Source organism: Carcharhinus amblyrhynchos, chromosome 5 (assembly GCF_965287045.1).
Source record: "Carcharhinus amblyrhynchos chromosome 5, sCarAmb.v2.hapA, whole genome shotgun sequence".
Taxonomy (NCBI): domain Eukaryota; kingdom Metazoa; phylum Chordata; class Chondrichthyes; order Carcharhiniformes; family Carcharhinidae; genus Carcharhinus; species Carcharhinus amblyrhynchos.
Genome location: NC_137328.1, coordinates 84,329,896 through 84,353,848, shown reverse-complemented (window position 1 = coordinate 84,353,848; position 23,953 = coordinate 84,329,896). Strand labels below are relative to the sequence as shown.

Here is a 23,953-nt window from a genome sequence, read left to right as displayed (position 1 = left end):
GGCATGGAAGGACTGAGTTACGAGGAAAGGTTGGAGAAACTGGGGCTCTTCTCCTTAGAAAAACGGAGATTAAGGGGGGATATGATAGAGGTATATAAAATACTGAAGGGAATAGATAGAGTCAACAGTGGTAGGCTTTTCCCTAGATTGGGGACAATTACGAGAGGTCACGATCTAAGGGTGAGGGGGGAGAAGTATAATTTGGATATGAGAGGAAGGTTTTTCACGCAGAGGGTCGTGGGGGTATGGAACGCGCTACCGAGTAGGGTGGTGAGGCAGGCACTTTGGACTTGTTTAAGGTTTACTTAGATAGACACATGAGCGTAGCAAGGATGGGCGTTTATAGTAGAGGGTATTAAATAGGGTCAGAGCCTCGGGACGACACCGGAAATGTAGTATTATATGTTAACGTATTGTCTTTTTATTCCACAGGGTCGGTCCACCTTGTTGTCAAACGAGGGGCATGCACACGATGGGTCGTGCGTGGGCTGCTCTTGGAGGTTCCGGGAGTGGCCTAGTACTTTGTGTCGTTGTGTGTGCTTAATCCTGGACCAGCAGATGGGCACCGCAACAGCTCAGTGACTATCACTGCTAGCTGTGCAGATACATGGATTTGGGCCTGTGTCTGTGGGAGTTTGCGCATTCTCCCTGTGGTTGCGTGGGTTTCCTCCGGGCGCTCCGGTTTCCTCCCACACCCCAAAGATGTGCTCTTAGGTTGATTGGTGTACCAAATTGACACTATTCTCCCCTGAATCTGGCTACATTAGGGGTTCCACTCACATACACACAGGGCAGGGTAGGTGTGGGAAGATGCGGCGGCGCGGGCTTGTTGGGCCGAAGGGCCTGTTTCCCGTGCTGGGATGTTCTTTGTTCTTTGTTTTTGTTTTGATCCATTTTTGACTTTGCAAGGCTAATGTTTCTTAACTGTTGCATGTGCAGAGAGAATGTTCGTTCAAACTGATGTCATGCGAAAGTGCCATGTAATATCAACTATTGTACAAGCGGCTGCTTTTGCTTAAGGAGGCTTCACTCGACAGAATACTTAGCACTCTGCAATTTGTCTTTTACTGTTAATAAAAGCACCAATAAACCCTTCATATGGAGAAGTAAGATTACCAGTAGAGCTTGGACTTTTTCTATAATGTCTTCTGTTGGACATATTCCCATATCCAAGACATACTTTGCGGATGTCACTGCATGAACCAGTGCCAGGGCTTTATGGTTTGGGAATCCTCCAGTCCATAACAATGGCCTTATTATCAAGACCTAATGTGCTTTTGGGTTCACCAGCAAGCTGAACTGAGCTGCCCTTTTCAATTTCCTTCTGTTGCCTATTTCTGAGGAAAGGAACTTCTTTGTAATTATTGTTTTCAGGTTTATTTACTTTGTTCTTGTCACGTTCACTATCCACATGCAGTTTGAGGTAACATTAGAATTGCCTTTTAAGCGACTGATTTTCTTACAGTGGAGTTTCCACTCTTTTGCATCCAGTCTTGCGGCTTCAATGTTAATTTCTTCCTGCTCTTGTTCTTCAACACAGTTTTTTTTCCACAAGTTGTTACTTAATGCACTGAGATATTCACCTTCAGATTTAATGTGACTCATGATATTACCTGTGTTAATATCCTGAGTACCACATGATTCCTTTAGAAATGCCATCTGTTATTCTCTCTCAATTGTCTGCTGCCATGACCTTGTTAAATTGATATTTGTCAAGTGTCCAACATACGTTGTTTGCACTTTGTAAGTGTGACTCTGGGCTCTGAAGAATACCACTTTTTCATTCCCAATTTTACACGGAGCAAAATATTCTCAGAGTTTTTGCTAGGCTGGGGACATGGATTACTTTATATTTTAATGTATGATCCAAGCCATTTTTAAATATCAGCATACATGTATCATCATTTGTATTTGTGAAAACTTGGCTTAACTCTGTTAACTGTCTGCAATGCATCTTTAAATTTAAGATTTTCTGCTGTTGGCACAAGGTTATTTGTTCCTGTAACCAAAACTCTCACAATCTTTGCCTACTGTTTTTAAAGATCTCCATGTTTCAGTGCTGCTTCACAACTCTGTGCAATATTCTCCAAAGTACCCTAAAGTTACCATTTTGAACAGATAGTTCTGCCAATGCATGATGCTGATTGTAATATGCAATAAAATTATTGCATATTATCTGCAGATTGGGAATAGCTGTTTGACTACCCAAGGTTGATAATTTTGCATTGATTGATGCTGAACTTTTAACCTTGACCATCTACAAACTTTTGATTTGATTTATTATTGTCACATGTATTACCATACAGTGAAAAGTATCGTTTCTTACGCGCTGTACAAAGCATACTGTTTATAGAGAAGGAAACGAGAGAGTGCATAATGTAGTGTTACAGTCATAGCTAGGGTGTAGAGAAAGATCAACTTAATGAAAGCTAAGTCCATTCAAAAGTCTGACAGCATCAGGGAAGAAGTTGTTCTCGAGACTTTGAACAATGACGAGTCAGATGATCAGATTTTGTTTCTGGTGCTCCAGTTTCTTCCCACATCCAAAGATGTGCCGGTTCGTTGAATGGCCACGATAAATTGTTCCTTAGTGTCAGAGCACTAGCAAGGTAAATACGTGGGGTTACAGAAATAGGATCCAGATGGGATTGCTGTCGGCACAGTCTCAATGGACCGAATGGCCTCCTTCTGCACTGCAGGGATTCAATGAAGCTCTTGGGAATTGTGGCTGCCATGGCCAGACCTCGATCTGCCTTCAGCTATTTCTCTTTTGACCTTTTAAACAGATTTTCCCATTCAATCTATGTTGCAAAGGGCTCATGTTGGGTGGTTCGTCACTATCTTCATCTGTGTATTTACTGGATGGAGGTGACTTCCTCCAGGTGGAAAACAATCTGTCTTTGTTGAACTCTCCATTTTCCCAAGAATTAGCTGACTTCTTTGGTTAAAAACTATTATTTAAAATAAAATTAATTAAAGCCAAGATTCTTGATTAAATTAATAACACAAGACCAAAAATACCAATTTGGAACTATTCATAGTGGCTTCTTCAGCTATGTTGTTTTACTGCTTCAAGATTGCTTCAAAGCCTTGATCGAGTTATACTTTGGGTTATGTAATCGTTGATTTTTGATTTATGTAATACTCAAACAACAATAATGGTTAATTGATTTCAGGTGATGCAAGTTTTAAGGTCGCATTTTGGCTAATTCAAACAGTTTTAGTTTAAAGTTTAAGACATTGCAAGATAACCCCATGAGATGGGAACACCAAGATCTTGAAGTATCTAGCCCTACTGTAAAGGGCTTTGGTCAAAACCAGAGTAAAACTGGTAGAAGAAAGAAATTATTATTCATGAGGTGCCATGGTAGTTAGTACTGCTAGGGATCCGGGTTCAATTCCGGCCTCAGGTCACTGACTGTGCAGAGTCTATGCATTCTCCCTGTGTCTGCGTGGGTTTCCTCTGGGTACTCCAGTTTCCTTCTACAGTCCAAAGATGTGCAGGTTAGGTTGATTGGCCGTGTCAAATTCTCCCTTGGTGTTGGGGATTAACAGAGTAAATATGTGGGATTATGGGAATAGGGCCTGGGTGGGATTGTGGTTGCGCAGGCTCGATCGGCCGAATGGCTTTCTTCTGCACTGCAGGGACTCTGTGAGTGATACCTGCTTTGAAAGGTCAGCAATGTGTTATTAACTAGAAGATATAATTAGAAATCAATTAAATCCATTTAATGACATTGTGACCAATGGCCTGACAGTCAGTGGAGTGATAATCAGAAAAGAATATAAAACATGAAGACTTGCAAGGTCTCATTGCGCAGACACGACCCCAAAGGCAAAAGCAAATCAAGAGTTCTCCATGAATGGTTTCAATATTGGGTCCTGAGATGGTATATGTCTTGTCTATGACCTGTCTCTAACAGAATGTGCAACTGACTTAGAGCTGTAAAGTAGGTATCCTGAGTAAAATATAAGAGTATAATTTTACTCCTTATTTTGCTTTCTAATAACCTTCCCTGAAATACAATCCCAGAATCCTGATAGCCAATTGGTTAAAGTCTCATGCAAACATCAGTTAAAAAGTATTCTTTAGACATGATTTAAGGGTGATTATGACCTATAATTAATTTATTATTTACAGTATCAATGGCAACCAAGAACGGAGAGAAAACAAGGAGGCATAGGTCAATTAGCCTGACATCTGTCATCTGGAAAAGGCTGGAATCTATTATTAAGAGTCTTAAAAATGTACTTAGAAACTAATAGTATGATCAGGCTGAGTGAACACAGTAGTGTGAAAGCAAATTGTGCTTGACAAATTTAATGGGATTTCTTGCTGATGTAACCAGTCAGGTAGATAAAGGGAAGGTCAGTAGATCTGGTATACTTGGGTTTTCAAGAGGCATTTGATAACTAGCCACATTAAGGGTTAATATGCAACATGAGGACTAATGTAATTGAGAATAATATGTTAGCATAGATGGAGAATTGGTTAGTGGACAGGAATGAGTGCATAACATCCACTGTTCCAGTTTCAGATTCCAGCATTCGCAGTATTTTGCTCATCTTTTAATTTTATTTTATCTCAAGTTTGCTGTGCGAGTTATTCATAGAGGATTGGAACACTCCAAATTTAAGGGTTGGGGATAACATGCCTCCATTTATACAGGAGGAAATCAAAATATAAAAACCTCTCTCTTTACAGATGGGTAGTGAGAGGAGAAATCAGGGCAGATTAAATTACCCTTTCACCCATCCATAACAACAGGTTGAGTCAATTGGGCATACACTGTGGTGTTTAGAAGAACGAGGTGATTTAATCGAAACACACAAGATTCTAAAGAGCTTGACAGATTGGACGCATATAGGTTGTATACCCATCTGGGGAATATAGAGCACAGATGAACAATCTCAAGATAACATATTGATCACAAAGTACTGTGATAAGGAGAAATTTTATTGCTTAGAAGTTTGTGAATCTTTGGAATTCCCTACCCCAGAGTGTTGTGAGTGCCCCATTAATTGAATATATTCAAAGTTGAAAGAAGTAAATTTTAATCCCTCAAGAAATCAAGGGCATATGGAAGCAGATAAGAAAGTGGAGTTGGGGCAGATCAGCCACAATTGTATTTAAAGGCAGAGAAAGTTCAAAGAGCTGTATGGCCCAGTCCTACTCCTATTCTTTATGTTCTTAGAAGACGAAGGGCAACAGGCACATAGGAACGCCATCCCTTCCAAGTTACATTCCATCATGACTTGGAAATATATCACTATGCCTTTATTGTTGCTGAATCAAAATCTTGGAACTTCACATTTAACAGTACTGAGTTGTACATACACCAGCACTACATGAAGTGCAGAGGTTCAAGAATGCAGCTCACCATCACCTTCCGAAGGACAATAAATGCTGGCTTTGCCAGTGATGCTCATATCACAGAGACTAATAAAACAAAATTCAAAGCAACCACAACAGTCAACTACATATCATTGTTTGAGATTGCCTCAGTTGTATTTCATTTGCAGGCACAGAAATGTTGAATCTGTTCTAAAATAAAACTGATAAAACACTCTTGAAATTAAATATAATATTGCTTCATCGATGTTAAATGACTTCCCATGCTCTCTGTTACTTGACAATTTCCCATTTCTTGGCCCTACCTGACTCTGTTTCACCATGGACTAAGAATTTCATTACACCTTCATTTCTTACCAGGAGATCCAAGGATTCTCCACTTTTTCTCTGAATGGAGAACCAAACAGTCTCCATCCACCAGCACCATGCTTCATTTGGCTAGATATGTTCTCATACTGAATAACTTTTCCACTTCTTCCAATTAAATGCATTATATGGGTCTAGCTGTGTGTATCTTTTTGTAGGATATGTAGAACAATCCTTGCTCCAGACTTACCCAGGCTCCCACCTTCATTACTTTTTGCTGTGCATTGATGTGTATCAGCACTGTCACTTGCTCTCATCCTAGACTGAAAAAAATTACCAACACTGCTTTCAAGTTCTACCCTACTCTTGCCTTTTCACATGGTCCATGAGCGACTCTTCACTCCTTCCTCGGCTTCTTGCCATTTTTTTGGGAATGGCAATATATTCACTATGAACCCACCAACTCCCACAACACCCTGTTTCCTATAAGAACTCCATTCCATTCTCCCAGTTTCTGTCCACTGCAGCTGTTATGATGATGCAATCTTCCATACCATACTTCAGATACATGTTCCCATATCCTCATTGAGGACTCCCAGGCACCACAGTTGGCAGTGCCCTTGACCACGACCATTTCCTACACTTCTGCTCTTACTCCTAGCCCAATTCCATCATAACCATGACAGGGCCCTTCTTGTGTTCCATCTTCCACTCCACAGGCCACTGTATTTCTTGCCACCATGAGACATACCTTCCCCTACCCATGCTCAACATTCCAGAGGGACCATTTTTTCCACAGCATGCTGGTCCACTCTGCAATCATCCCCACAACGCCCTCTCTTTCTCATGGCATCTTTCCATGACAGCACAGGAGATGAAACTCCTGCTATTTTACTGGCTATCACCTCACCATCCAAGGCTTCAAATACTCCTTCCAGGTAAAAGTAAATTGAATGCAATTTAGTGTACTGTTTTCACTGCTCACAGTGCAATCTGTTCTACACTGGCAAGGATATTAGTGAAAAATATTTGCAGAAACAGTGAAAACTTAGAACTCTCTTTCACTAAACAACAAATTTAAAAAGTATTCATAAAGTGGAAGAAAGATAATCAAACATTGCAAAGACCAATCTTATACTTTGGCAAATTAACAGTAAGTATTTAGGATCATAGAATAATAGTGCAGAAGGAGGCCACTCATCTCATCAAGCCTGCACCGACACAATCCTACCCAGGCCCGATCTCCATAACCCTACGAATGCTTGTCCCACTGACACTAAAGGGCAATTTAGTATGGCCAATCAACTTAACCCACACATCTTGGACTGTGGGAGGAAACCAGAGTGCCCAGACGAAATCCATGCAAACATGGGGAGAATGTGAAAACTCCACAGTGATCCAAGGCCGGGACTGAACCCAGGAGCCTGGCGCTGTGAAGCAGCAGTGCTAACCACTATGCCATTGTACTGTCCTCAAAGACTGAAAACTCAAAACGTTTCTGCTTCTCCATAATCCTAAATCCTACTGAGACTCCCAGTTCCCAAACAACAATCATAAACGTATTGGTCAAATCCAGCCAGTGATTACCACACCACACAGCTTTGTGACCAGGACATGGGAATAGTCTTCGGTTCAGTGAAGAAAATGAACTTTTGCACAAACTGGTCTTTGCCTTAAGCACTTCATCTCTAGCCAAGTTGGCTGCCCCGCTTCCATGCTTTTCTGTTGCCTTCAGCTGCCGATCTCTGGTTTAACTGGTTCCTGGGGATGGCTGCCTCTCTCTCTTGCTTCTTCAACACCTCATCTGAGAATTCCTTCCTGGTTCACAGCACTCGGAGTACTAATTGCATCAATTGCAAAGACGATCCTATTCTCCGGAGATAAGGGATTATTAGCTTATGAGGAGAGATTGAGTAGATTGGGCCTGTACTCATTGGAGTTTAGAAGGCTGAGGGGAGATCTTATAAGATAATGAAGGGGCTAGACAGGGTAGAAGCAGAGAGATTATTTCCACTTAGAAAGGAAACAAGAACTATAGGGAACAGCCTCAACATAAGGGGGAGTCAATTTAGAACAAAGTTGAGGAGGAACTTCTTCTCCCAGAGAGTAGTGAATCTTTGGAATTCTCTGCCCATTGAAGCAGTGGAGACTACCTCGTTAAATGTGTTTAAGTCACAGGTAGATAGATTTCTGACCAATAAGGGAATTAAGGGTTATGGGGAGTGGGCAAGTAAGTGGAACTATCAGATCAGCCATGATCTTATTGAATGGTGGGGCAGGCTTGAGGGACTAGATGGCCTATTCCTGCTCCTATTTCTTATGTTCTTTCCTTTCTCTTAGCTGCTGCCCAGACGTGGTTTACAAAACACATGGTAGTTTAATATTACTTGTGCCAAAAAATAATGGCATCCTATCATTTTATGACAACTTCAAAAGGACAAAGACAGGTTGATGGAATGGGTGAACAACTGACAAATGAAATTTAATGCTGAGAAGTATGAAGTGATCCATTTCAGCTAAAAGAACAAGGAGAGACATAATCAAAAAGGCAACACAATACTAAAGAGAGTGGAGAAGCAAAAGAACCTGGGTGTATATGTACACAAATCATTGAAGACACTAGGGCAGTTTGAGAGCATAATTAATAAAGCATATGGAATCCTGGGATTTATAAACTGGGTCATAGAGTGAAAAAGCAAGGAAGTTACAATAAATCTTTATAAAACAATAGAGTATTGTGTTCTAGGCACCCAATTTTAGAGGTGATATGAAGGCATTGGAAAGGGTGCAGAAAAGATTCCTGAGAACAGTTTAGGGATGAAAAACATCAGTTGCACTGATAGGTTGGAGAAGCTGGGGCAGTTCTCTTTGGAAAAGAATAGGTTGAGAGGAAATTTGGTGGAGGTGTTCACAATCATCATAGACCTGGACAGAATAGATAGAGAGAAACTGTTCCCATGAATGGAATGATCAAGAACCAACAGATGCCAAAATAAGGTGATTAGCAAACAAAGCAATAGCAATAAGGAAAGTCTTTCTCACAGCATGTGTTTAGAATCCAAAATGCATTGTCTGAATATGTGATGGAGGTAGATTCAATTGTGGCTTTCAAGAGATAATTGGATATTTATCTCGTGAAAAAAATGCAGGGTGCCATGAAAAATGTGGGGGAGTTGGACGAGAAAGGTTATTCTTGCAGAGAGTCAGCACAGATCGAACAAACAAATGGCCTCCACTGTGCTCATCTGTTTTACAATTTTTTAATCTATTCATTACACAATTATGAGGCACCTCTGTTAAGACCTTTTGAAAATCCAGATAACTTTTACTGAATTACATTGTTATGATAGGGTGGCACAGTGGTTAGCACTGCTGCTTCACAGCTCCAGGGACCTGGGTTCAATCCCCGGCTTGGGTCACTGTTTGTATGGAGTTTGCACATTCTCCTCATGTCTGCGTGGGTTTCCTGCCGGTGCTCCTGTTTCCTCCCACAGTCCAAAAATGTGTGGGCTAGGTTGATTGGCCATGCTAAAAATTGCCTCTTAGAATCGTGAAATGCGTAGGTTACAGGGATTAGCGGGTAAATATGTAGGGACATGGGGGTAGGGCCTGGGTGGGATGGTGGTTGGTGCAGACCTGATGGGCCGAATGGCATCATTCTGCACTTTAGGTTTCTATGATTTTCAATGATTTTATGATACTGAACCAAACTCCCAAATTTTGCAGCGATCCATTTAAGGACCAGTAACATTTTCTTTAAAGTAGACAAAACTTGAGATCTCAGGTACAAAGAACAATACAGCACAGGAACAGGTTCTTCTATCCCTCTGTTCGCCTCCCATTCATGTGTCTGTCAAGATACACCTTGAACGTTGCTAACATGCCTGCTTCTACCACCACCACTGGCAGTGCATTCCAGGCATCCATCACCTTCTTTCCCCACATGTCTCCCCTAAACATTCCCCCATCACCTTGAACCTTTTCCCTCTTGTAGTCAACTCTTCCACCCTGGGAAAAAGCCTCTGACTATCTACCTTATCTATGCCTGTGATAATTTTGTAGACATTTATCAGGTCACCCCTTCAGCCTCCATCTTTTCAATGAAAACAATCCACCCTTCATCCATCACTGATTGTTATATCTATAATTGTTAAGACTCTATGCTTTGGAGTTCCCACTCTGCAAGTTTCTTCACCTTCATGGTGTTTCTTCAAACCCATCTCTGGCCAAGTTCTTGGTCACCTGCTCCCAATGTCATCAACTTAGGCCCAGCAATAATTTTTCTCCAGGTATGTTTCTATGCAACTCCTTGAGGCTTTTTTTTGCATTAAAGATATAAAAACGCAAGTTGGATTTGCTGTCCTAAAAGCATTTATGTAGCAAGTTCACGACCTCAAGACATACCAAAGCCTTTCACATAAAATCCAATATTTTCGTTGTTGGTTCACTTTAATAATGCCAATCTACACAATCTCACAAACAACAATATAATAAATGACTAGTTAATCTGTTATCAGAAAGTGTTGATTGAAGGAAATGGTCACAAGACCAGAAGAACTCCCTGTATATTTATAGTGCTGTGGGATTTTTTATGTCCATCAGAGCATGAATATAGGGTTCGATTTAATGACTCATTCGAACCATGGAACCATTGGCACACTAATTCCTCAGTCCAGCTACAGGGTAAATACTGTATGGCTAATTGTGCCCTCAGAGTGTGCAAGAGCAAATACTCGGAAATGCATATTGTAATATACTCTGCATCAAATAATTACTCAATAAAACATACAAACTTCTGGAACCAAATAGAATGAAATAGTAACTTAAAAAATACAGATATTAAAATGTCATTTGGAACTGCTGGTGTACGTAATCAATTAAAATGTAACTTGCCACATAAAGAATAACCTACCACACAGCATTCTGCTTCAGATTCTCATCGATGTCACCAAGAGTTTGGCGCAATTCCATTTCCCCTGGTATACTGTCCAACAGGCAACCTGACCAAGAATAATCCAACAGGTAATCTCCTTCCCATGCCATCACCGATACCTGGAAACAATAGATTAAAGCAACAGTTTAACAGTGCTTGTAACATAAAATAAATCCATTTATCTAAAATCCAATTAAAGTAACATATTTTAAATACTAATATAATAGTAGAAAATGCTTGAGAAATTCAGCCTCTGTCATGAGAGAGGAAGTCAATGTTAAAGATTGATGGTCTTTCAACAGACTAAAAAATGTTAGAAATTAAAAGCCTTTAAGCAAATATAAAGTCAGGGAAAAGGGGCAAGAGAAAAAGAAAAAGGCAAACTCTGATTGGATGGAGGACAGTAGTATTTAAAATACAGAAGTGATAATGGAGCAAGACAAGAGAAGCTGATAGAAACACAACAGGCTTACATAATAGAATCTTACATCATCTCAGCATGTCCCAAACCTTTACTGCCCAAGAGTTACATTGAAATGCTGCAAACTTTGGAGGGAGTTGTTTATAGGCCACTAATCAGTAGTAATAGTGTACGGCCTGGTATTAATTAGGAGATTAGAGAACCATGTAGCATGGGTAATAAAGTAATCATCATGGGTGTCTTCAGTCTGTACAAAGACTGAGCATGAGTTTTTGTAGTGTGTCAGGGAAGGTTTTCTAGACCAGTTTATTGAGGAACAGACTATTTTAGATCTAGTATTATCATAGAATCATAAAATCCTACAGTGTAGAAGGAGGCCATTTGGTCCATCGAATCTGTAGCGATCACAATCCCACCAGGCCCTATTACCATAACCCCACATATTTACCCTGCCAATGCCCTAACACTAGGATCAATTCAGCATGGCCAATCAACCTAACCCACGTATCTTTCGGACCGTGGGAGGAAACCAGAGCACCCAGAGGAAACCCACGCAGACACAGGGAGAACACGTAGACTCCACACAGACAGCGATCCGAGGCCGGAACTGAACCTGGATCCCTGGCGCTGCAAGGCAGTAGTTTTAACTACCGTGTTATGAAAAAGGCTAAATAATAATCTTGCTGTAAAAAAAATCTTTAGAGATAATGTGATAGATTTTTTACATTACGCTTGAAAGTGAGGTAGTTCAGGATGTAAGGTATCAGGGCTAACTGGCTGAGCTGGAAATTGAGAAAACACATTAAGGGATACAATGGTATATAGGCAATGAATAGTGTTTAAAAATTATTGTATAATTTACAGTAACTATACATTCGTTCATTGCCCAAAAAACAAAAAGTAAAGTCGGTTAACCATGGCTGGGAAAAGAAGTTAAGGATTGTAAAAGATTGAAAGAAAAGGCCTATAACTTGAGAGTTGGGAGCATTTAGAATACAGCAAAGGAGGACCAAGAAACTGATAAAGAAAGGAAATATAATATGAATGTAAATTAGCAAAACATCAACAAATAAAAGCTTCCATAGGTATGTAAAAAGGAAACATTTGGCTAAGAAAAACATGGGTCCATTACAGACAGGGTCAGAGAAAAATGATATGGGGAACGGAGAAATTGCAAAGAAGCTAAATTAAGTTGTCTATCTTCATTGACGATGATACAATAAATCTCCCCAAATTAGAGATCCAAAGGACTAGGGAAATGAGAAATTGAAGGAAATTAATATTAGAAGATAGTGTTGGAGAAACTAATTGGACTGAAGGTTGGTAAATCCCCAGAACCCGAGTTCTACATCCCTGATTTATACATCTCATATTAAAAGACGTAGCCATGGAGATAGTGGCTGCATTGGTGATCATCTTCTAAAATTCTACAGATTCTGGAATGGGTACTGCAGATCCAAAAAGCAAATGTGGGAGAGAGAAAACAGGATCCTGCAGGCCTAGAATCTATTATAAAGGATGTGATAAATGGACATTTGGATAATGGATAATAAATGGGCATAGTCAACGTGGATTATAAAAGGGATATCATGTTTGATGAACCTGTCAAGTTTTTCTGCGAATATTACTAACAGAATTTATGAAGAGGAGCCAGTGGATATAGTATACCTGGATTATCAGAAGGCTGTCGATAAAGTCCCACATGGGAGGTTGGCAAAATTAAAACACATGGAGATAGAAGGCAATATACTGACATGGACTGAGGATTGGCTAAGAGGCAGAAAACACAGAATATGAATAAATGGGTCAATCTTGCATTGGTAGGTTACTCCTAAACAGTGATTGGAGCCTATTTGGTAGGCCTGCCAATGGACAAAGCACCTCTGAGTCTATTAGCACTAGTGTTTTCCTATAGTCAACCCCAATTAGGTCTTCATTTGAGTCCCTTGCAACAACACAACTCCTCAAGGAATTCACATGATGACTGGCATATGCACTTCACCTGGCTGCAGCCCACTCTGTCCAATGACTCGCCACGTGCTGATCCCAACTCTACATTTGCCCCTAGCTTTTATACATGCCCGAATCTGAGCTATTGTATGCAAGTGTGATGTCAAGTAATGGTGCCTGTTCTTCACTCTCATGGTTATGCTTTCTCCTGATTCTTTGGAGGTTGAATAGCAAACGGTTTATGACTATCAGAAAGCAAAAAAGTACTAAGGGGTGGAAGAGTGAGGGGCGGGATGGGAAATTGGGTTGGGGAGGAAAATAGGTGTCTGACAGTCACTCCACCTGCAGTTTCTATTTCATGGCACATTTCAAGATGACGGTGAGGAGTAAGCAGAGAAGGTGCACAAGGCAGCAATTTAACTTTATCTTCCAATGACCTCTGCAGTGCAGGGTACCACAGGTCCAATGGTAGCAAAAGTCCCAACAATTCTACGGATTGCCTTCTTGAGGATGCAGAACCAAAGTTACTTTCCAGCAGCCTGCAATGCGTTGCTGTAGCTTCCCTTTTACACAAACTGCCCACTTGCAAAAGGAAGTCTACCAGAAGTAAGTGATAACTTGGCCCCCTGGCAGTGCAGAATCTGCCAGCAACATTCCAGATGGTAGTCCAGCACAGAAGTCAATTAGAATTATGCTACGATCATGGAAATGACATGGGGCACCAATTTTTGTGCAATCGGCTTTATTTGGAGAAGAATTACAGACTCTAATAGCACAGAAGGAGCCCATTCAAATCTTCATGTCTGCACCAGCATCTTTTGGAAATGCAGATATTCTTCTATCCATTGCAATTTTTCAACTTAACATCCTTCCAAATTTTCAGTACCTTTATCCCATTGGCCAAACAAAATTCACCAGCTTAAATAATACATCCAATGGTGGCCTGACATCACCTCAAAATCTTGAAGCCTTAAATCTAAACTATTCTTCAGCAAAATATTTTTTACTAAACAAAAACCACCTGTCAATCACCATGATTTTTGATTTTTTTGGTCTGAGAGCAATCATATAGTTAACAGCTTCCCTGTTTTGTTTTCAGAATTCGGTTAAATGAAAGCATGTTACTGCGTGTATTCAGTTAACCTTTGGATGGTTTAAATAGCAGGTTTGTACTAAATAAATGGATAAAACTGTTGTTAGTTGATTCATGATGATTGCAAAAAGAAATATTAGTTCAATAATGCACACATTTTAAAAGACATACAGAGCACATCTCGAGCAAATAATTTTAATTTATATTTTCAAATGAAATAGTATGTTCAATGGAAAGCCATATTTATCCTCAAAAGGTTTATCTTTTGCTATGGGGGTTTAAATGTCAGTTCTTGAGAATTGCATTTAAAGCAATTTATAATGTTATTCAAAACGGAATTAAAATGGTATACAAGAACTCTGGCTTTAAATACATTAAGTAATTACCAATGCAATGGACAGCAGAAACAGAAAATCATTCTTCTTTGCTATTTCTGAAATTTTCATAGCTGAACAAAAAGTCTTAACTCTAAAACATTGCATACTATGCATTTCCAGTTATAATTATTTATCACTATAAAGCATATTGCCAAAAATTAACCAGATGTACTGGGCGTTATGGAGGTACAATATAAACACTTATCACAACTCAAGTGCTAGATAATGGAGGGTGTCAGTGTCAATTTCATTTTCACACACTCAGTTTCCTCCATCTATCCTGATTTTAATAATCCCTGTCAAATCACAAAGTCCACATTACCTTCTTGACATTGGAGCCTTCAACGGAGAGAAAAGAGCTCAACATTCATTTAACTGCTACAAAAGAAAGCTGTCTAGCTGGACAAATATTATTTTCACACTTGACAAGCCTTACAGTTAACCAAGTTTTTTTTCAAACTGAAGCTGCCAACATATTGATATGAGTGACTTGTTCGGTGCTGATCCTCTCAATGGATTAGTTACCCAACAATTGCATTTGTACTTTTAAAAGCTGAAAAAACTAGTTGTACAAAAAGAGATATGTCACCTTCAGAAGCATCAGAAATGAGGTTTAAGTAAAAAGTAAGATCAAACTCTTCTGCAGACAAGAGAAATTATAGTCTGAAAAGATGTAGAATTTGTAAAGGTATACATATGATTAGTGAATAGGTAATAAAACAACATATTTATTACTGTTGTTCCCAGGCTGGCAAGACTTTATGTATTGCCCATCCCTAATTGCCCTGAGCATATTAAGAATTAATCATGTATTGTGAGATGGAATCACATGTAGGCCAGGTAGACAGAGTAGTAAGTTCCACTCAGGTGGACAGTAATGAATCAGTCAAGCTTAAGACAATCGGTAGCTTATTTTTTTTCCTAATATGAGTTGCTAGCCCTTAAAAGCACCAGATTTTGTTAATTAAATTTGCCATGTTGTGGGGGGAATCCACTTTCTCCTTTAGAGACCTTCCACAAATTCAAGTTTGTGACACCAGATTCACAAGTGCATGACTTAAACAGAATGACAAATAAGACAAGTTTCTTCTGATAATTCACAATCGTCTTTGTGAGCTACCCACAGCTCTGTGAGATTTTGCATTCAGCAATCACAAAGTACAGTTACAACTATAGTTATGTTACCTGGAATTCTGCCCTGTATGAGGCTAAATCCCAAACTGTTCCTAACTTAGAATACCTAACTTTATAGATAGTCACTTCTCAATTGGTCTTCTGATGGCAGTGAAATTGACCAGACCCTACAGATTTCCTCGACTGCCCTATAATTTCTGTTCTGCTATTGGCCTGGCCAATTCATTCCCCAAATTTGGCAATACTGCAAACCTTCAATTCTGATTCGAAATTTACAATCTCAAAGCTTTTTTTAAAGTTTATTTATTAGTCACAAGTAAGGATTACATTAATACTGTAATGAATTTACTGTGAAATTCCTCTAGTCACCACAGTCCAGCGCCTGTTCGGGTCAATGCACCTAACCAGCACGTCTTTCACACTGTGGGAGGAAACCAAAGCATTCGGAGGAAACCCACGCAGACACGGGGAGAATGTGCAAACTCCACACACATTGACCCAAGCCGGGAATTGAATCCAGGTTACATCCACCATTGATATACCTTATTTTTTAAAAAGTGTTTTCTGTGAAAGACACAAGTCATCTATTTCCTGCCGATAATCAACTGCATGAATGCCAGTCTTTCACACCTCTGATGCTTGTACTTACACCACATTGGAGCTGATCTCCTTCCATTGTCTGGTTATTCATGTCATCAAGCACTTATTTCATCCCCCAGTGTAGGTACAGGACACTTTTTTTTACTCTTTTCTTCTCAAGTGAACTATGTGATTGCTTGCTCCGACCAAAATTTTTAACTCCAGAAGAACCTCAAAGGAGTTATTTATTGTTACACTTCAATGGTAAGTCTTCAACAATCAATCTCTGGATTGCTCATCCAATGAAAGAAGTCTCTCGCAACATCAGGTTGAAGTCCAACAGGTTTATTTGGTAGCACAAGCCACAAGCCTTCGGCATGCTGCTCCTTCATCAGGTGAGTGGGAGTTGTGTTCACAAACAGGGCGTATAAAGACCCAAACAAACAAACCTGTGTCTTTATATGCCCTGTTTGTAACACAACTCCCACTCACCTGATGAAGGAGCAGCACTCCAAAAGCTTGTGGCTTGTGCGACCAAATAAATCTGTTGGACTTTAACCTGGTGTTGTGAGACTCCTTACTGTGCTCACTTACCCCAGTCCAATGCCAGCATCTCCACATCATTGCTCATCCAATACCATAATCAATTGGCTACTCCATGCTAGATTATTATTTGTTAGCAGTCGCTTAAGTAGTACTGACAAGTACATATTTAATGCCCTACATTCTCTGGAAATGCAAGTTATATAATGGTTTCCTTAACTAAATATTTGTCATGGCAGTAAGATTGGTACATGCTATAGACTTAAAACAATAATATCTTTACTGCTCATAACATTAGTTTAATATCTCATCTAAAGTGGAGTTCCTCTATTGCACAGCAGTATGGACTCATTACTAGCTATAAGCATATATCTACAAGAGTCCAAATTTTTCTGTTCCACCAGTTATTTTTGTCATGTATTCATAATTAATAAATTATGATCAGAAAATTAAAAAATACATTCAGGGATATTAATGAATGGTTTGATGTGCTAACTTGCATAAATTTACAGATTTTTTGTTGGTGAATTGTTTCAAAAATTGGATTATGCATTTTGCCCACTTAAGGCTGCCAGTATCAAACTGAAAGTTAAACTGCACAGTTCTACAAGGTTAGTAGTAAGTCAGAAGATTGGACAGAAATTAATAACCAGTAAAGACAAAAAAAGAGAGAAATTAGAGTACAAGAGAAAGCTAGCTAGAGATATAAAATATAAAAATGGTTAATAGGAGTATCAACAGGTATTTAAAAGAGTAACTAAAATGAATGCTGTAGAGACTCTGACAACTAATAATGGAAAACAAGGAAACGGTAAATGCATTGAACAGTTTCTTGGTGTTAGTCTTCACTGTACAAGATTTAGAAAATTTCCCAATGATAACTGAAAAATCAAGAGATGAAAGAGAGAAAGGTATTTAAAACAATCACCATCACCTGGGAGAATCTAATGGCTGACAAGTCCCCAGGACCTGATGGCCTGGTCTTAAAGAAAGGCTGCAGTTATAGGAGAGGCATTAGTTACAATCTTTCAAAATTCCTTGGATTCTGGAACAGTCCTAGTGAATTGAAAAATAACAAACAGGATTATTCAAGAAAGGAGGGAGATAGAAAGCAGGAAATGATGAGCCATTTAGCTTAACATCTGTCAAGGGGAAAATGCTAAAATCCATTACTGAGATGGTGGCAGGATATTTAGACAAACATAATGGGATCAGGCAGAGCCAATGTAGTTTTATGAAAGGGTAATCATGTTTACCTAATTTATTAGAGTCCTTTGAGAAAATAACAAATAGTGTGGACAAAGGGGAACCTATAGATTTGGTGTACTTGGACTTTCAAAGTGCATTTCAAGGTGCCACATCGAAAGTTGTTATGCAAAATAAGAGCTCATGGTGTAGGAGGTGATACTTTAGCATGGATCAAGGATTCATTCAGTAACAGCAAAGAGAATGGTTATCTTCAGGTTGGCAAATTTGAACTACTGGAATGCCACAGGGGTTGGGCTCTCAACTGATAGTGCAGGTAGTGCCGGAGCCTCCTGTGGTTACTCCCCTGTCAAAGAGGTATACTGTTTTGGATACTGTTGAGGGGAACAGCCTGTTGGGGGAAGATACCAGTAGCAGCCAGGCCTGTGGCACTACACCGGGTTCTGCTGTAGAGCAGGGTCAGGCAAAGAGCAAGCAAGCTGTATTAATATGGGACTCGCTAGTTAGAGGCACAGACGGGCGTTTCTGTGGCTGCGAATGTGACTGCAGGATGGTGTGTTGCCTCCCTGGTGCCACGGTCAAGGACGTCTTTGAGCGGTTGCAGGACATTTTTAAGGGGGGAGGTGAACAACCAGAGGTCATTGTACATATTAGTACCAAAAACATAGGTAGGAAAAGGGATGAGGTCCTGAAGTGTGAATATAGAGAGTTAGGCAGAAGGCTAAAGTGCAGGACCTCGAAGATAGTAATTTCTGGACTATTACCGGTGCCACATGCTAATGAGAGTAGGAATAGGAGGATGAGGCAGATGAATGTATGGCTTGAGAGTTGGTGCAGGGGGCAGGGATTTAGATTTTTGGATCATTGGGATCTTTTCTGGGGAAGGGGTGACCTGTTCAAGAGGGACGGGTTACACCTGAACTGGAGGGGGACTAATGTCCTGGCGGGGAGATTTGCTAGAGCCACTCAGGAGGTTTAAACTAGTTTAGCAGGGGAGTGAGACCCAAAGCGATAGGGAACAGAAGAGAAGGTTGAAGACAGCACAGAGGTTAAAGATAGCACATTAAGTAGTAAAGGCAGTGTCAGTAATCCTAGCACCAGACAGATCAGGCAAAAGCAGAGCAGAGAACAAGGGAAGTCATGATTAAACTACATTTATTTCAATGCAAGAGGCCTGATGGGCAAGACAGATGAACTCAGGGCATGGATGGGTATATGGGACTGAGATATTATAGAAATTACTGAAACATGGCTAAGGGTCAGGACTCAATGATACCGGGTGCAGAATTTTAGGAAAGATAGAACAAGAGGTAAGAGAGATGGGGGAGTTGCACTTTTGATTAGGGAAAATGTGGAGTTGCCAGAGTTGGACTGGGGTAAGCACAGTAAGTAGTCTCATAATACCACGTTCAAGTCCAACACGTTTATTTGGTAGCATGAGCTTTCGGAGCACTGCCCCTTCATCAGATGAGTGAAGAGTTCTGTTGATGGTATCAGACAAGAACTTTCAAAAGTTAATTTGGGGAGTCTGTGGGAAGGCAAAGGGACATCTGGTAAGTGGGAGACTTTCAAAAGTGTGTTAACCAGGATTCAGGGTAAACACATTCCTCTTAAAGTGAAGGGCAAGGCTGGTTGAATAGGGAGCCCTGGATGACTCGGGATATTGAGGACCTGGTCAAGAAGAAGGAGGCGGCACATGACATGCAAAGGCAGCTGGGATCAACTGAATCCCTTGAAGAGTATGGAGAGTGTAGGAATAGAGTTAAGAGAGAAATCAGGAGGGCAAGAAGGGGTCACAAGATTGTTTTGGCAGATAAGGAAATGGAGAATCCAAAAAGCTTCTACAAATACACAAAGGCCAAAAGAGTAACGAGAGAGTAGGGTTCTTAAGGATCAACAAGGTCAGCTATGTGTGGATCCACAAGAGATGGGTGAGATTCTAAATGAATATTTCTCATCAGTATTTACTGTTGAGAAAAGCATGGATGATAGGGCACTTGGAGAAATAAATAGTGATGTCTTGAGGAGTGTACACATTATAGAGGAGGTGGTGCTGGAAGTCTTAAAGTGCATCAAGGTAGATAAAACCCCAGGACCTGAAGAAGTGTATTCCAGGACATTGTGGGAGGCTTGGGAGGAAATTGCAGAGATATTTGAATCATCGGTAGTCACAGGTGAGGTGCCTGAAGATTGGAGAGTGGCAATTCTGCGATACTGTGAGAGTTCAGAAAGAAAATAAGGGAATCCATGTTTTAACAGCACATGCAGTTCTGATTCTGATAATAAATTGTACTGTTTCTCCCCAGGAGTTTTACGATGGTGATGAAGAAGGTGAAAACAAGAAACAACGCTTTCAGGTTTGAAACTTTCTGCAGCAGCATTTTAAATTGAAGATTAAAAGAACTCACTAATATGATAAGCTTGTTAGGAGATACACATTGAGGCACTCATCTTGGGATTAGCAAGAGACCTGCATGATATTCACAAAAACTGATCTATTAACAATCTAATTAAAAATAAAATCTCAGATCACTGCGAAGAGTTTTTCTTTGGAATGAATGCAATTGTGGATCCTTGATCACACTATCACTGCCCTGCTGATCAAGATGGCAGTACCCATGCCCAATCTATTGCCTTCAGACGTGCAGAATCATCAGCTGTATGCCTACATTGGCAAAAGTGGCTGTCATTTTCCAGAGGTGCATTCTCTCCATAACAAGGAATACAAAAAATTTCCCTTAGTGACAAACCACTAACATTTCACAAGACCTTTGAAATGCTGTCTCATTCAAAAGACAGTAGAACAAATGCGGCACTGATATCCGGAGAACATGACACAAAAGATCAGCAAATGACTGCAATCATGAACACGATTCCTATGAATGCCAACAACGTTCTTGAATTGTCTGCTGACCCATCTCACTGACAGAAGCAAACTAAAGGGTGATATATGGAAGCTTCACGTAGGCCTCACTCAGCCTGCAGTCCTCACTGAGCCTGCAGTCATGCATCAACGGTGACAGATACCATTCACGTCAAAAAGTAGACATAGAAGAAACTTCAACGTCAATCAAATGGGATCACCTCCCATAAACATCCCTGTGATTCAGCCAGAAGATGCCACACATCTCTCGCATGAAACCCTGAAATGAGCCATTGGTGTGAAAATGTAGGGCCAGTCACCTTAAGAGCAACTGGCATTGGGTTTTCTCCAAACACATGAAGCTGAAGACCACAGATGCAAAGCCAACTGAGATGCTTAAAGGGAATATATATTTAGAAAATATGATTACGGAGAAAAAGCAGGGAATTAGAAATAAAAGATCGAGTTGCTCTGCCTATCAAAATATGAAGAAAGTTCAGCTGGCCAAAGTACCTATTCTTGTTGCTTTCTGCATGCTGTCTAAAGTCAATTTCAATTAAAGATTTTTTAAACAGTTTTGCCTTAAGCAATTTTTTAAAAACTTTTCAAATTAAAATTAAGTTTATTATTTGTCTCAGAAGAGGAAGGTGTATTGAAAAGGTTTCTAGAATGTACATAATTGCTTTATTCTACAATGATCTCTAGGGCAGTCATTTGTGATAAAATGGCTTCCATCAGCGGATGTCAGCACGAAATATTTTTCATAGAGTAGAGGCATTATGGGGAATAATTTCCTTCATTTGCTACTTGAGCCACTAGATAGATATGTTTTCATGTACATATCAATGATTTTAGTATAAATGGCAAAAATAAAAATGTTTCTTGCAAGAAGCTGAATAACTCCAAATTTCTGGATTTAAGCTTAAGTAAATCAAAAAAAGCTTCTTGTTTTTAAAAAGTTAACATGTACATCAGATTGGGCAAAGTGGGTGTGAATATTTAACAATAGCTTCAGTCTTCCATTTCACGCTTTATAAAGTCTTAATTAGGTTCTTTAAACTTTGGGTTAATCATTTTCTTACTACTTGCAAACTGCAGTCAATATTTGCTTAATCCTGAAGCAAAAATCACAGGATTTGTTCTGACCGGATTTTAATGGATTTTGATTGTGTAGCATTGATTTTTTAAAAAACATTGTAAACCTAATACAAAATTGCATGAAAGATAATTTTACTGTTCCCTTGATTCAATTTCCATCACATCAATGGAAAACATTACTGGAACCAAGTGCTTCAAAGAATACGGTATTAATATTGGAACAGGTAGATGGGCTAGTTATCTGGCGAACAATGTTCCAGTCGAGTAAATATTTTGGAGACTTACTGAACATCTGTTCAACATTTGCATGAAAAGTCAAATGGCATTTGTTTTTTCTAAGTAATGCTGACTTCAGTGCGTGGTTTTAGAGATTTCAGCCTAATGGCCAGTTAAGTTATATTTATTTTGCCAGTTACAGCAAGTATTGTAATGCTCCCCACTTGTGCAGTTTGATTTGTGAATACTTCTCAATATCTGCCAGCAATTGAAATGTTATGCACTTTATTTCCTAATGAGATATTCCCAAGGGAGCAAAGTAGTTCAAATTTGCTTTTCTATATTTAGACTTTGTTTGAAGAAAAGACAGAACATATTTCAAAACACACATTTAAAAGAAAATAATTAACAAGATAAAATGCAGCACTTTACACATCCACAAGAGGTTTGTAATGTCTCAATTTTGAGAACTTTTTGAAATTGGTTTACATCCTTTTTCCCGTTTATATTTGCTACCCTTTTTGGTCCTGCATAATGTTAGAGTATAACCAGTGATAATTTTGTATTAGATATAATATGACCAAAGGGAACAAGATATATAAGGGTCAGCTGACCCAGTAAACCATGGATGTGATAGTCAGCTGACTGGCTGATTCACTATAAATAAGGAACTACGTGGAATTGTGGAAGCTTGGATTGGCCCTAGGTGAGGCCCCAGGTTTGGAGTAATGATGTTTCTTTATTAAACCCTTTCTTGGACTTAAAAGTTGGAGTAAGTTTTGTTGTATTTTCATTAGCTGTACTTTGAAGAGTTCCTTCTGAAGAAATACATAAAGCTAATTATTGTTAATGTATTGCTGCAGCTGTATAGGGCATTGGTGAGGCCGCAGCTGGAGTACTGTGTGCAGTTTTGGTTGCCGCACTTACGCAAGGATATTTTGGCCTTGGAGGGAGTGCAGAGGAGGTTTACAAGGCTGATACCGGAGTTGAGGGGGTTGAGCTATGAGGAGAGGCTGAATAAACTAGGCTTGTACTCGTTCGAGTTTAGAAGAATGAGAGGAGATCTCATTGAGACGTATAAGATGATGAATGGGATAGGATAGAGGTGAAGAGACTCTTCCCGCTCAGAAAGGACAGTAGGACTAGGGGGCACAGCCTCAAGATAAAGGGGGGGTGGTTTAGAATGGAGTTGAGGAAGAACTTCTTCACTCAAAGGGTGGTGAATCTCTGGAATTCTCTGCCCGTTGAGGTGGTGGAGGCTGCCTCGCTAAATATTTTTAAGACGCGGGTGGATGGGTTTTTGATAAGCGAGGGGATTAAGGGTTATGGGGAGAGGGCGGGAATGTGGAACTGAGCCACGACAGATCAGCCATGATCTTATTGAATGGCAGGGCAGGCTCGAAGGGCTAGATGGCCTACTCCTGTTCCTATTATGTTCTTATTATAAGAACATAACATAAGAACATAAGAAATAGGAGCAGGAGTAGGCCATCTAGCCCTTTGAGCCTGCCCCGCCATTCAATAAGATCATGGCTGATCTGTTGTGGCTCAGTTCCACTTTCCCGCCCTCTCCCCATAACCCTTAATCCCCTCTCTTATCAAGAACCCATCAACCCGCTTCTTAAAAATATTTAGCGAGGCAGCCTCCACCACTTCAACGGGCAGAGAATTCCAGAGATTCACCACCCTTTGAGTGAAGAAGTTCCTCCTCAACTCCGTTCTAAACCGCCTCCCCTTTATCTTGAGGCTGTGCCCCCTAGTCCTACTGTCTTTTTTGAGCGGGAAGAGTCTCTCCACCTCTATCCTATCCATCCCATTCATCATCTTATACGTCTCAATGAGATCTCCCCTCATTCTTCTAAACTCTAACGAGTACAAGCC

The 23,953-nt window shown here is 39.9% G+C and overlaps 1 protein-coding gene across 7 annotated transcripts in view; it reads right to left on the bottom strand.

Annotated features, from left to right (window-relative positions):
* kiaa0825 (KIAA0825 ortholog) overlaps positions 1 to 23,953 on the bottom strand; it is a 424,011-nt gene that overhangs the window by 377,306 nt on the left and 22,752 nt on the right. For all 7 annotated transcript variants that reach the window (XR_013886683.1, XM_080189117.1, XM_080189112.1 and 4 more), the window contains exon 2: positions 10,572 to 10,711. Coding sequence is in view for 6 of the 7 variants with exons in the window: in XM_080189117.1 (XP_080045243.1) it covers positions 10,572 to 10,702 (131 nt within the window). In the remaining variant the exon portion in view is untranslated. The remainder of the gene's footprint in view (positions 1 to 10,571; positions 10,712 to 23,953) is intronic.